The sequence below is a fragment of the Tupaia chinensis genome, unplaced genomic scaffold, assembly GCF_000334495.1.
Source record: "Tupaia chinensis unplaced genomic scaffold, TupChi_1.0 Scaffold000360_1, whole genome shotgun sequence".
In the NCBI taxonomy this organism is placed as follows: Eukaryota; Metazoa; Chordata; class Mammalia; order Scandentia; family Tupaiidae; genus Tupaia; species Tupaia belangeri.
Window position 1 is genome coordinate 1360495 of NW_006159856.1, and position 13875 is coordinate 1374369.

At 45.4% G+C, this 13875-nt stretch overlaps 1 protein-coding gene across 1 annotated transcript in view; it reads right to left on the minus strand.

Moving 5' to 3' along the window:
* The window catches only part of POLN (DNA polymerase nu), a 280130-nt gene that overhangs the window by 28752 nt on the left and 237503 nt on the right, over window positions 1–13875 (minus strand). The window contains 1 exon segment of the mRNA XM_027773586.1: window positions 10214–10296. Within this exon segment, the coding sequence (XP_027629387.1) occupies window positions 10214–10296 (83 nt within the window).

Here is a 13875-nt window from a genome sequence, read left to right on the forward strand (position 1 = left end):
AAAGCAAAACATACAGAAAACAAGAAATGGAAAATTATTTGCTGACAATAACATGTTTATTGATGTGCTTGATTGAGACAATATACAGTGTACTCTGGATGGAAAATCTCATTTTGTATGCTGTAATGATGTACAGTGAATGAATGCAAATAAATAAATAAATAAAATAGAAAAATATAAAACTGTAAAAATGAAGAAAAAAAAAAAAACCTGTGTGGTGGGACCAGCAGTTGGCACAGTGGTTGAGGTGTTGGACTCCACATGGATGACTACAGTTCAAGTCCTGGACCTGGTAACTTGCTTTCTCACTTTCTGTTTCTCTCTCTCTGTCTCTCTTTAGTGAGTGCATGTGTCCTATAGCAAATTTTATAAAATGATAATAATAGTAAATAAACCTAAATAAATAATTCTTTAAAAATTAAAATAATAAAATAAGAATTTCCAGGTCTTCTTTTTTGAGAGGTTTTTGCTATAGGGCGCGTGAGTTCGCCAGACAGACAGAGGCAGAGAGACAGAAAGCGAGAAATCACCCCCCCAGGAGAGGTGGCCACGCTACAATCCCTTCTCCTCCATTCTCCTCTGGGGATCTTGGGCACGCACACACACACACCTGGCGTGAGTTTTAAGTCACCGGGTCCAGGACTCAAACCGTGGTCGACTACATGGGAGTCCAGCGACATAGCCATTATGCTAACTGCTGGTCCCTAGAATTTCTAGTTTTTAAAATTTTTACTGAGGTTTCCTTTTTTCATTATTATAGATATATCTTTCTTTATATCTTTGAACATATAGATGCAAAATTTCTGTCTAATTCCAACACCTGAGTCATCTCAAGACCTGCTTCCACAATTGCCTTTTCTTTTGAGTTATCTTCTTTCTTCGTATGTCAAGTAATTTGGGATTATATCCTAGATACAGTAAATGATATGTTGTAGATTTTGGGTTCTGTTATGCTACTCTCAGAGTACTCATTTTTTTGTTTTGTTTTGTTATAGGGCACATATGCTTGCCAGAGAGAGGGCAGGAAAGAGAGAGAGAGAGACTGAAAGTGAGAAAGCATGCCTCTATCCCTTCTTCTCCATTCTCCTCTCATGATTTTGGACATGTATGTGTACATGCACAGAATGTTTTTCAAGTCACTGGTCCAGGACTTGAACCACACAGTTGGTCATGTGAATCCAGCTGCCTTAAACACCATGCCACTGGCTGACTTATACCGATTTATTATTATTTTTAAAGGGGGCAGTTAATTTGTCCAAAGTCAAACTTCAAGCTTTTGTTTCCCCAGAATGGGAAATAACTAAAATGTCATTCAGTACTTTTAGCCTTAGGTGGGCTGTTTGAAGTCTGCCTACTCATGGATAGTTAGGAGTTAGTTAGAGACTTGAGAAGAGTGCATACCCAGAATTTGGGCTTCCCCTGGCTCTCTTTTTTTTTCTGGAATTTCTTCCTTCAATTTCCAGATTCTCTGGTTGCCCCAAACTCCAGACAGCAGAGGGAGCATAGGACTCCATCTTTTGGTTCTTTAAACCAGTAAGACCATGGACTTCTATCAGCCATTCACAGCATTAAGTGAGGCCTGTATTTGGTAGAGGGTTGTAAAGTGTCTCCAACCTCCAGTTTCTGTCTACTTCTGGCCGCCTTCCAGTGCCTTCAAAGGGTCATTTAAAAAAATACTTTCACCATAGTTTATAGTTGATATCTATGGAAGGGTTGGCCGTATGGCATTTACTTGACCTTATCAGAAGTCTTACCACTCCTTCTAAATATGTATGGCTGAGACATAATTTCTTCCCTTTCTTCTGTTGGGATATATAAAGGTTAGTGGGTGGCCAAGGGCACTGTATATGAAGAAAGATAGTCTACAAAAGGAGAAAATGATGTAGCAACTTCAAAAGGAGCAGTGATAAGAGACTGAGATGAGACTCAGCTCTCCAGACCCTGGATTTCTGCTCTCCCCTCTCTGGATATCCTTGAGACTGGCACACTCAAAAGTCACTGTCTCTCCTCCAAGCAGAACAACTTTTGGCTCTGCAGAGTTTTTCCATTCTGTGCTTCATGTAGATTGGTTCCTTTTTTACATAGAAATTTATTACACACTTTCATTCAATGAATCATGTTTGTCTTTTAAATTTTTATTTATTTTAATTTTATCTCTCATTTTAAATATTTTTATTTAAAAAAAAATTTAGCAAGAGCTCCATTCTCCTCTCATGATTTTGGACATGTATGTGTACATGCACAGAATGTTTTTCAAGTCACTGGTCCAGGACTTGAACCACACAGTTGGTCATGTGAATCCAGCTGCCTTAAACACCATGCCACTGGCTGACTTATACCGATTTATTATTATTTTTAAAGGGGGCAGTTAATTTGTCCAAAGTCAAACTTCAAGCTTTTGTTTCCCCAGAATGGGAAATAACTAAAATGTCATTCAGTACTTTTAGCCTTAGGTGGGCTGTTTGAAGTCTGCCTACTCATGGATAGTTAGGAGTTAGTTAGAGACTTGAGAAGAGTGCATACCCAGAATTTGGGCTTCCCCTGGCTCTCTTTTTTTTTCTGGAATTTCTTCCTTCAATTTCCAGATTCTCTGGTTGCCCCAAACTCCAGACAGCAGAGGGAGCATAGGACTCCATCTTTTGGTTCTTTAAACCAGTAAGACCATGGACTTCTATCAGCCATTCACAGCATTAAGTGAGGCCTGTATTTGGTAGAGGGTTGTAAAGTGTCTCCAACCTCCAGTTTCTGTCTACTTCTGGCCGCCTTCCAGTGCCTTCAAAGGGTCATTTAAAAAAATACTTTCACCATAGTTTATAGTTGATATCTATGGAAGGGTTGGCCGTATGGCATTTACTTGACCTTATCAGAAGTCTTACCACTCCTTCTAAATATGTATGGCTGAGACATAATTTCTTCCCTTTCTTCTGTTGGGATATATAAAGGTTAGTGGGTGGCCAAGGGCACTGTATATGAAGAAAGATAGTCTACAAAAGGAGAAAATGATGTAGCAACTTCAAAAGGAGCAGTGATAAGAGACTGAGATGAGACTCAGCTCTCCAGACCCTGGATTTCTGCTCTCCCCTCTCTGGATATCCTTGAGACTGGCACACTCAAAAGTCACTGTCTCTCCTCCAAGCAGAACAACTTTTGGCTCTGCAGAGTTTTTCCATTCTGTGCTTCATGTAGATTGGTTCCTTTTTTACATAGAAATTTATTACACACTTTCATTCAATGAATCATGTTTGTCTTTTAAATTTTTATTTATTTTAATTTTATCTCTCATTTTAAATATTTTTATTTAAAAAAAAATTTAGCAAGAGGTGTGTGCACTCACCAGAGAGAGACATTGAGACAAAGAGAAAAGAGGGAAAAAGCACCTCCCAACAGACTGTGGTCACATGCAACCCTTTCTCTATTTCTCCATGCTGTTGGGATTTTGGCATGCAGAAACGCTGATTTGTTTCTCAGGCTGCTGGGTCTGGGACTTAAACCTCTCAGTCAGCCATGTGGAACCTTGCTCCCTTAACCACGAAACCATGGTGCTGGCCCAGGCATCTGCTTTTTAAGTTGTAATCACACACAGGCCTGCCTCCCTGAGAGCATGCTAGGATCTGCTTAATGGAAGTACTAAGTGCTCCCTGCCACTAAACTCCTCCATGAACATATGATTTGACTTTTCCCACAGATGGCTAATTATAGTATGTGTGTGCATGTGTATGTGTGTGTGTGTGTGTGTGTGTTGCACTTTCAGCTTTCAGAAGACAATCTTTACTCCCTTTTTTCCAGTGTTCTTTTGCCTCACATATATAGCTAACAGTTTCTCACTCTGTTGACATCTCTAGGACAGTGCGATTGTCTGGTACACAGTGGGCCTTCAGGAATGCTAGAACAGCCCTGACTAACTCGTATTCAGTGTTCAAAACCTAGCTCAGGTCCTGCTGCTCTGAGCAGCTTTCCCATTCTCTCCCAACTCTCTTCAGGTAAAGGGCTCTCCTTGGGACCAGCAGATGGTGTAATGGTTACATTGCCGGACTCTCACATGGCTGACTGTGGTTTGAGTCCCGGACTCAACAGCTAAAAACTCATGCCAGGTGCCTGTGTGTATGTGCCCAGAATCCTTGTCTCTCTGGCAAGCACATGTGCCCTATAGCAAAAAGCTCTCTTAAATGAATGAATGAATGGCTCTCCTCTGGGCTCTCTTGGCAGTACAGACTCTCCTAGAGATGTGCTAGTGGCTAGGTGCTGGGCCCTCAGTCCTGCTCCTGTTATCTGTGGAGGCCGGTGCTGGGCCTTTCTCCTCCATGACCCTCCTATGCCTGTGGTGAATCTGCATGTGGCACGTGCTCAGTAAAGGCCCACAAGTCAAACAACTGGCTGTGGAAGCAAACCTAAGAAACAGTCAGTAATTTGAAAACAATTAAGTGTTAGGCTCACTCTAAGAGCAACGGGAAGCTCAGGATAAGACCAGAGGAGTTGGGAATTGCCTCCTAGAGGTGGCACCAGACAGCAGAGGGAGCATAGGACTCCATCTTTTGGTTCTTTAAACCAGTAAGACCATGGACTTCTATCAGCCATTCACAGCATTAAGTGAGGCCTGTATTTGGTAGAGGGTTGTAAAGTGTCTCCAACCTCCAGTTTCTGTCTACTTCTGGCCGCCTTCCAGTGCCTTCAAAGGGTCATTTAAAAAAATACTTTCACCATAGTTTATAGTTGATATCTATGGAAGGGTTGGCCGTATGGCATTTACTTGACCTTATCAGAAGTCTTACCACTCCTTCTAAATATGTATGGCTGAGACATAATTTCTTCCCTTTCTTCTGTTGGGATATATAAAGGTTAGTGGGTGGCCAAGGGCACTGTATATGAAGAAAGATAGTCTACAAAAGGAGAAAATGATGTAGCAACTTCAAAAGGAGCAGTGATAAGAGACTGAGATGAGACTCAGCTCTCCAGACCCTGGATTTCTGCTCTCCCCTCTCTGGATATCCTTGAGACTGGCACACTCAAAAGTCACTGTCTCTCCTCCAAGCAGAACAACTTTTGGCTCTGCAGAGTTTTTCCATTCTGTGCTTCATGTAGATTGGTTCCTTTTTTACATAGAAATTTATTACACACTTTCATTCAATGAATCATGTTTGTCTTTTAAATTTTTATTTATTTTAATTTTATCTCTCATTTTAAATATTTTTATTTAAAAAAAAATTTAGCAAGAGGTGTGTGCACTCACCAGAGAGAGACATTGAGACAAAGAGAAAAGAGGGAAAAAGCACCTCCCAACAGACTGTGGTCACATGCAACCCTTTCTCTATTTCTCCATGCTGTTGGGATTTTGGCATGCAGAAACGCTGATTTGTTTCTCAGGCTGCTGGGTCTGGGACTTAAACCTCTCAGTCAGCCATGTGGAACCTTGCTCCCTTAACCACGAAACCATGGTGCTGGCCCAGGCATCTGCTTTTTAAGTTGTAATCACACACAGGCCTGCCTCCCTGAGAGCATGCTAGGATCTGCTTAATGGAAGTACTAAGTGCTCCCTGCCACTAAACTCCTCCATGAACATATGATTTGACTTTTCCCACAGATGGCTAATTATATTATGTGTGTGCATGTGTATGTGTGTGTGTGTGTGTGTGTGTTGCACTTTCAGCTTTCAGAAGACAATCTTTACTCCCTTTTTTCCAGTGTTCTTTTGCCTCACATATATAGCTAACAGTTTCTCACTCTGTTGACATCTCTAGGACAGTGCGATTGTCTGGTACACAGTGGGCCTTCAGGAATGCTAGAACAGCCCTGACTAACTCGTATTCAGTGTTCAAAACCTAGCTCAGGTCCTGCTGCTCTGAGCAGCTTTCCCATTCTCTCCCAACTCTCTTCAGGTAAAGGGCTCTCCTTGGGACCAGCAGATGGTGTAATGGTTACATTGCCGGACTCTCACATGGCTGACTGTGGTTTGAGTCCCGGACTCAACAGCTAAAAACTCATGCCAGGTGCCTGTGTGTATGTGCCCAGAATCCTTAGAGGAAAGTGGAGGAGAGGGGATTGTGGCATGGACATCCTCCTGGGGGGTGATTTCTTGCTTTCTGTCTCTCTGGCAAGCACATGTGCCCTATAGCAAAAAGCTCTCTTAAATGAATGAATGAATGGCTCTCCTCTGGGCTCTCTTGGCAGTACAGACTCTCCTAGAGATGTGCTAGTGGCTAGGTGCTGGGCCCTCAGTCCTGCTCCTGTTATCTGTGGAGGCCGGTGCTGGGCCTTTCTCCTCCATGACCCTCCTATGCCTGTGGTGAATCTGCATGTGGCACGTGCTCAGTAAATGCCCACAAGTCAAACAACTGGCTGTGGAAGCAAACCTAAGAAACAGTCAGTAATTTGAAAACAATTAAGTGTTAGGCTCACTCTAAGAGCAACGGGAAGCTCAGGATAAGACCAGAGGAGTTGGGAATTGCCTCCTAGAGGTGGCAAGAGCGGGATGACTGCTGCTCCACCGCCAGGTGTGCTCCCTGCCTGTCCTACAATGAGTGGGGACGCACCCGTGTGCTGCAGGGTTGAGGACATGAACCCAGCATTTCTTCTGAGCATTTCTGGTGTTCATCACAGTCCTATGCTCCCTCTGCTGTCTTTGTTAGGGTTCTCATCACAATTGTGTAGCCCATTTTCTTAAGAACGCATTGGACCAGTGCTCTGCCAATGCCTCCAGCATTCACAGCCGCAGCTTCTGGGCCATCTGGGTACGTGTGCACATGCAAATGCATCATGACATGCCACCGAAAGCCTCTCTGGTGAGGACCCCTGGCAGCCCGGAAGACCTGCAAATTCACTTGGATCCCTCAGACCTGGCTTATCTAACAAGGTTCTGGTTTCAAACACAAGAACAGAGACACAGCCAGGGCCGACAGCAGCAGATACACAGTAATCACCGCTGTCAAGCTGGACAGGAATGATGCAAACAGCAGAGGGAGGCTAAGGGTGGGAACCTGGTGTCACTGTCAGAGCTAAAAGCAGCCAAATTACCCTTTTTACCAGCACCACCACTGGTGACTCACTGCTTATTTACAAAGTGTAACTCTTTCTTTCCAGAGGAGGGAAAAAATAAAGTGACTGCTACAGGAGCCAAACGGACTACAGTGAAGTCCACCTTCTACTGGGTTCCTGAGGTTAGGAGTGGGAGGGATATGTGCCAAGTCCTCCTGGAGCAGAGCCTGCCTTCAAAGTTCGTTGGCATACTCTACCCTTGTCCTCTGCCCCTCTCTCCTGACTTGACTGAGATGGCCAGCCCCAGCTGGGTTGAAGGAGAGGGCATAGGAAACTCAAAAGTGTTTATTGACAGCACAGCGCCGGTGTGGGACTAGAGTGGTGGTAGGCAACCGAGTCAACTGTGTGCATTTTCTGCCCAGCAAGCCCACAAGGGCATGTGCCAAGGGACACACAGCTCAGAAAGTTGGAGAGCCTCATGCAAGGCCCTTAGGCAGGAGGTGAGAGTCACAACTCCCTTCTAGCAGGGGCCAGAGGCAAAGTTCTGCCTGCAAAACTGAAGCTAATGGTATATCTTCTGGAGTAGGTGCAAGGCTTCAGAATCTAATGTAATTTGGCAGAATACTGCCTTTCTCCAAGACAGAGGGCCCAAGAAGGTTCAGGGGTGCAGCAGAGAAGATGCGGAGAGGAGGAAATGACCAACAGCTCAGAAAAGAACCAATTCAGTGTCAGACGACTGCTACCCACTGAGTTTAGATCTTTGAAATGCGTTCATTCTATTGCCCCCAAATTGTGCACACAATCAAAAGGCTTCCAAAAGTGGAGCTGAAAGACCACTAAGTCCATTGATTTGTCTAGTGACTATCGCGCTCTTTCTCTGTGCTGGGCAGGGAGCAAAACTGTCAAGGGCTTCCTCCTGTCTTTTGGAGCTCATGGTTTGTTTTTACTTTAATTGCTGGAGAATATGTACATTCATCAGAGGTTGAGGGGAGAGAAAGGGGAAAAGGAAGGTGGTGGAGAGAGAGAGAGAAAGAGAAGTCACCCTCCAATGGGGCACGGTTATGCCACAATCTCTTTTCCTCCATCTCTCTTCCCATAAGGATACTGGGTATGTATGTACACACACACACACACACACGGATGTCTGGTGTGTTTTTCAGAATGTAGAGCTGGTATTCGAACTGTGTTTGGTCATGTGGGACCTGGCTCCTGATGTTCTGCACTTAATCACTGTGCCACAAGGTCGGCTCACAGAGCTCATGTCTGAGTCAGATGTTGAATGAGGCTGTGAACAGATGAGCAGGCATACAGCTGGCACCTCTCACTCTCTTGCCAGCTTTGGGCAAAGGGGCCATGTCTTAGGCTTTGCCAGTGCTGGAAGTCCACATGGCAAGGAGCTGAGGGCAACCTCTGGATGGCAGTTGGTAAGAAACTAGGGCCAACAGAAGAGGATCTTCCCCAGTCAGGCCTCAGATAAGACCACAGACCCAGCTCACACTTGTGGGGGACCCAGCTAAGATTTGTCTAGATCCATAGAAACCATAAGATAATAAATGTGTGTTGTTTTAAGTCACAAAGTTTGTTGCAATTTGCTTTCCAGAAACGAGTAACCGAATCAGTGGTTCAAGAGGACAAAAGGTGAAAGTTGACTGGAGATCTGAAGAAGTATGGTGTGAGCTTCATGGACGAGTTGAGTATGGGGGGGCATTCTAGCAGGGAACTGCAAGTTCAGAGCCCTGAGGTAGGTTCTAGAAAAACAAGTCCTTTCACCTCAGGGAGGGCACTTTGGAGGCACAACCCACGGCACTTCAGTCAAGCTGGAGATGTGCAAGGCAGTTCCCAGATAACCACATTTGCCCCATTATTCTTGTACTGAAGCTTGTTTAATTTTGCTGTCTTTCCATTAGTAAACAAAGAGTTTCAAATCCTCTTCTCAGAGTCTTTGCATAGGCTCTGCCACTCAAAGTAGAGCTGATCAAACAGAAGGAGCTTCTTGGAGCCAGATGGACTCCTCCTTAAGGAGGAGCTGGCTGGCCGACAATCCCTCCTAAAGGGAGATTAGGCTACATGATTCAGCATGACCCAGAGAAAGTAAAACATTTTTAAGCTTCAGATAGTCCTCTGGTCAGGGAGTTAAGGAAGAGGTGAAGGAAACAGAGTGGAAGAGAACAGAGGCCTATTCTACTATGGGGCTAGAAAAGGAGAAGAAATACCTATGTGGTGGGGGGTGGGGGGCACTTCTAGCAGATGCACCAAGCCTCTTGTCCTCCAGTACTTCCTGATGTGGCCTCCTCTCTCCTGCTGGGGCCCCTGAGGTTGGGCACCTCTCTACTCTGCTCCTGGCCAGAAGCCTGGTCCTGTGCTCTATGAGGGCCTAGCTGGCTTTGGTTGCTTGGCCCAGCTGGGTGAGCTCAACTCTAGGGGAGATGTGATGTCTGCTTAGAAGTGGGAACAAATCAAACCATACCACATTTTGAGGTAGTCTAACTTATAGTATATTTTAAAATCTATTTACCTATTAGGTTGTTGAAAAGTTATGACATATTTTTCTATGCAAAATTTTTCTGAAAACCCAATATGTATGTATGTATGTATGTATGTATGTATGTATGTATCTATAGTTGCCAGAGGGAACATGTGCTTGCCAGAGAGAGAGGGGGAGATGGGGGGCGGTGGAGAAAGCACCCACATGGGGGGGTCACACCACAATCCTCTTTCCATTTCTTCATCCTGTCAGGAATTTAGACACCCATGCACACATACCGGGAGTGTTTTCTAAGCTTCTCAGGGCTGGGATTTGAACTGGGATCAGCCATGTGGGATCTAACTCTCTTTACCACTGTATGGGGCGAACCCTGAGGTGATTTAACTTATAAAGCTTTGGAGTGAGTACATGGGTAAGGGACTCCTCGAGGGTCTCCAAGTACAGAGATGACACCCAGCACAGTGGTGTGATATAGGGGGATGGCTGGGTGGCCTGATCTCAAAGTCCAGCCCTGTCTCTCCTAGCAGTGACTTTGGTTACAAAGTGCACCTCCAGTTCACCTGAAATGCTTGGCTATGACACTGAGTAAGACAGTGATGTTAAGAGGTCTGACTAGTGTCTGGTGTTGCTAATGTCATCACCGTGAAAACAATGGAATGCACAGAATTGTTCTGTGAGGCACAGCCACAATTAAATACAGGTGCATGGCCACCCAGCTTATCAGTGACCCTGAGAGCTCAGCCCCTGTCCACAGCCCACCTGCTCCGTAGACCACCGAGTACACCAGCTTCTTGGTTTGCTCTCTGTCCTCATGAGTCACGTGTTCCACAGGAATGTCCTTCCTGTGTGGAGAGACAGTATACCGTTAGGCACAGTTTCACTGTCTGCAGAGGGGGCAGCAAGTGCAAATCTCATGCATCCCTGCACAGTCTTCCTCTGGAGGTTTTTAATCATTTGAGATTGAGCCTGTCACATGGGCAGGGGAGACATTTGTAGCATGCAGTTTGGCATGGGCCCCAAAATAGATACTGACAATAAGACCATAGCAGTTGCAAGACAGACAAACAGCCCCCAAATTCTGGGGTACCCACAAATAGAAACCAAAAACTGCTTTCACAAAATGACTACCCACCCAACTTCAAGAAAGCCAGAACATGGGCAATGTCTGTGGCAGTTATAGCAAGTAAGCTGGCTTCTAGTCCTTTCTAGTTCCCTGTAGGACTAGATGAGCAACCTCTGCCTGACCTCTCACAGCAGAAGGCCAGTAGGATGAGTCCCTCCTGGAGCTACAGCATTCAGACAGAATAAAGATCAACTCAACATCTGACCGGCATCTGAACCACACCAATCTTCAAAGATTAAAACTGAGCCATCTGAGTAGCACAGAAGCTACCAGACACTGTCAGCACCATCAAGAGTTCCTCCTTCTTTCCAGAGTGCCTTCCCGAGGTCAGGCAGCCAGCAATGTGCCTTGGGCACCTCCTCCTGCCTGGTGCTCTTGTAAACATCTTTATCATCTACCAGACTTCCCTGATGGACAGAGCATAGCAGATTTCAGGAGTCAAAAGACAGAGAAAGAAAAAAAACAGAAAGAGAAAAGAAGAAAAAGGAGAGGGAGAGGGAGAGGGAGAGGGAGAGGGAGAGGGAGAGAGAGAGAGAAACAAGAAACCTCTCCTTATCTTTGTGATTGGTTTGACCCTGGGACCCTCTACCAGTCCTTAGTCAAGCTTTTACAACTCTACCTTAGCCTTCACTTCCTACTTGCACTAGCCTAGAGACAAGCCTAAAATGAAATCTCAGGGTCTTAGCTCTTTGTTGAGCAAGTCAGCTGCCCTAGGCATGCCTGGGATTTTCTAAGTTTCCTGTGATGCATAGGTACTTTTGAATTCCCAGATTTCTTTAAAAATCTTCCCAGCGTTTTCTCCAAGCTTTCAGTGCTTTATTATTTCCATCAACTATAACATTTTGCCCCAAATGCCTACAGGTTGTTTGTGGCCCCCAGACAAATGAAAACAAAGAGATGTTCTGTTTCCTCCAGAACTGGGGACTAGGTCCTACACTGGGAACACAGTTGCCATCTTCAAGATTCTGAGTCTGAGGGGCCAGCAGGTGGCGTGGTGGGCTTAAGGTGCTGGACACTCCCATATGGCCAGCCATGGTTAGAGTCCTGGACCTGGTGGCTTGCTTTCTCACTTTCTCTCTCCCTCTCTTTCTCTCTGGTTAAATTAAAATAGATGAACAAATAAAATTGAATAAATAATTCTTAAGAAAAGAAAGATTCCAAGTCTGGGGATGGGGATGAGGGTAAAGGCAAGGGCAAGTAAAAATACCACAAATATCTCTTACTATTTTTAAGGAAAATTTTAAAAAGTTTTACTTATTTATTTCTCTCATAATCACATACATGTGCATGCAAGAGAGATGGACAGCACCCCCAACAAGTTCTTGATACTATGATCCACCCCCAGCTTCAGCCAGCCCAGCTCAAGGGCACATGCATGCCCAGCATTCTTAGTCAGGTCTCTAGACACAAAGAGGTAATCACCCCATGTGGATCTGCCTCACAGAGCACCATGTTTTACAGCTGTACACCATTCAGCCCTCTCTTAACAACTTTTTAAACAAATGATTTTGCCAAGGGGAGATGTACACTCACCAGAGAGAGACAGAGACAGAGAAGAGAGAGTGAGAAAACATCTCCCATGGAGAATGGTCATGCTGCTATCCCTTATTCTCCATTTCCCCCTCTTTTCTGGATTTTGAGCATGCATGCACACATACTGGTCTGCTTTTCAAACTGCTGGGTCCAGAACTTGAATAGCATAGTTAGCCATGTGGGATCCAGTGCACCATGGCACTGTTGGCGTGCTCTATTTATTTATTTATTTATTTATTTTAAAGAGAGATTTTTGCTATAGGGTGCATACGCTCGCCGGAGAGACAGAGACAGAAAGTGAGAAATCAACCCCTGAGGGGATGGCCACGTTGCAATCTCTTCTCTTCCACTCTCCTCTCAGGATTTTGGACATACATGCACATGTGCCTGGTGTGAGTTTGCAGCCTCCCCGTCCAAGACTTGAACTGTGGTTGGTCATGTGGGAGTCCAGTGATATAACAATTTCTCCATCAGCTGGTCCCATCCTTCTAACATTTTTAAGCTGCCTTTTCTTTCTTTTTGAAGAAAGAACAAAAACTAAGCTTTTTTGTTATAGCTTAGTTACTATAAACCTTTGACTGTTTTTCAGAGTTCTGACAAAGTTGATTCTGACCATCTTGGCCTTTTTTTTTTTTTTTTGTCATTCCTGTGGAGAATAGTTCATGGAACTGCCTCTCTCACAATTTTCGCTGACATCCTGGACTGCATTAATTTCCACAAGTTGATTTCTAAGTACCAATGCATTTCTAGCTTTTTCCCCTTTCCCGATATGTTAAGCTATTTTGCTCACTATTTTGCTCACTTAAACTTGATACTGCAAAGAGCTGTAATTGAAAAGGAAGCAAAAAGTCAAAATGCATCCATGCTCAGAACAAATACATGTAAACCTCTGTGTCACAGACTGCCCTTACTCCCTGCCTTTATTTTGGAAACCCTGTATGTGCACCACACCTGCTCCCAGGAAACATATTGCTGATAAGTATATGAAGAATAGCTTCCACTGGGTCCCTCTCAAGGCCACTTGAGAGGATGTCTCAAGCAGACACTGCCTTGGCTCAAACAAATAGATCTGATGATAACTGCAGGGAGGGAAAGGAAGAAGATATTTGGAGAAGGGTGCCCTTCAACCAAACCACACACGTTACATTTCCCCAGTTTGGTATAAAATTGTCTGAGGAAGCAGCATTAAAATCTCTCATATGATCTCTCTGCTTTACAGAGAACCAAACTATCAAAAGACCCAAATATCATAAATAGATATGGATATGTATCAAACAGTACAGTCTGATAACAGAATAAACTTTCTTTTCAAACATATATGGTATAGGGCGCCTGCGCGGCCCCCACCCCCTGCCCTGCACGACCGGGGCTCTGCTCCATGTTCTGCTGCCTCTCTGGGGCTGGCGTGTGGCCTCCGGGCCTGCGCGTGGCTGCCGGGCCTGCGCGTGACCACTGGGCCTGCAAGTGGCCGCCGGGCCTGTGCATGGCCCCCTGGGCCTACTCGTGGCCACCGGGTCTGCGTGTGGCCCCCGGGCCTGCGCGTGGCCGCTGAGCCTGTGCGTGGCCGCTGGGCCTGCACCTGCACGTGGCCCCCAGGCCTACGCATGGCCGCCAGGCCTGCATGTGGCCCCTGGGCGTGTGAGTGGCCGCCAGGCCTGAGCCTGTCCGTGGCCGCTGGGCCTGCGCGTGGCCCCTGGGCCTGCGCGTGGTCGCTGGGCATACGCCTGCGCGTGGCCGCCGGCTGCAGGCGGCAAACTGGAGCCGA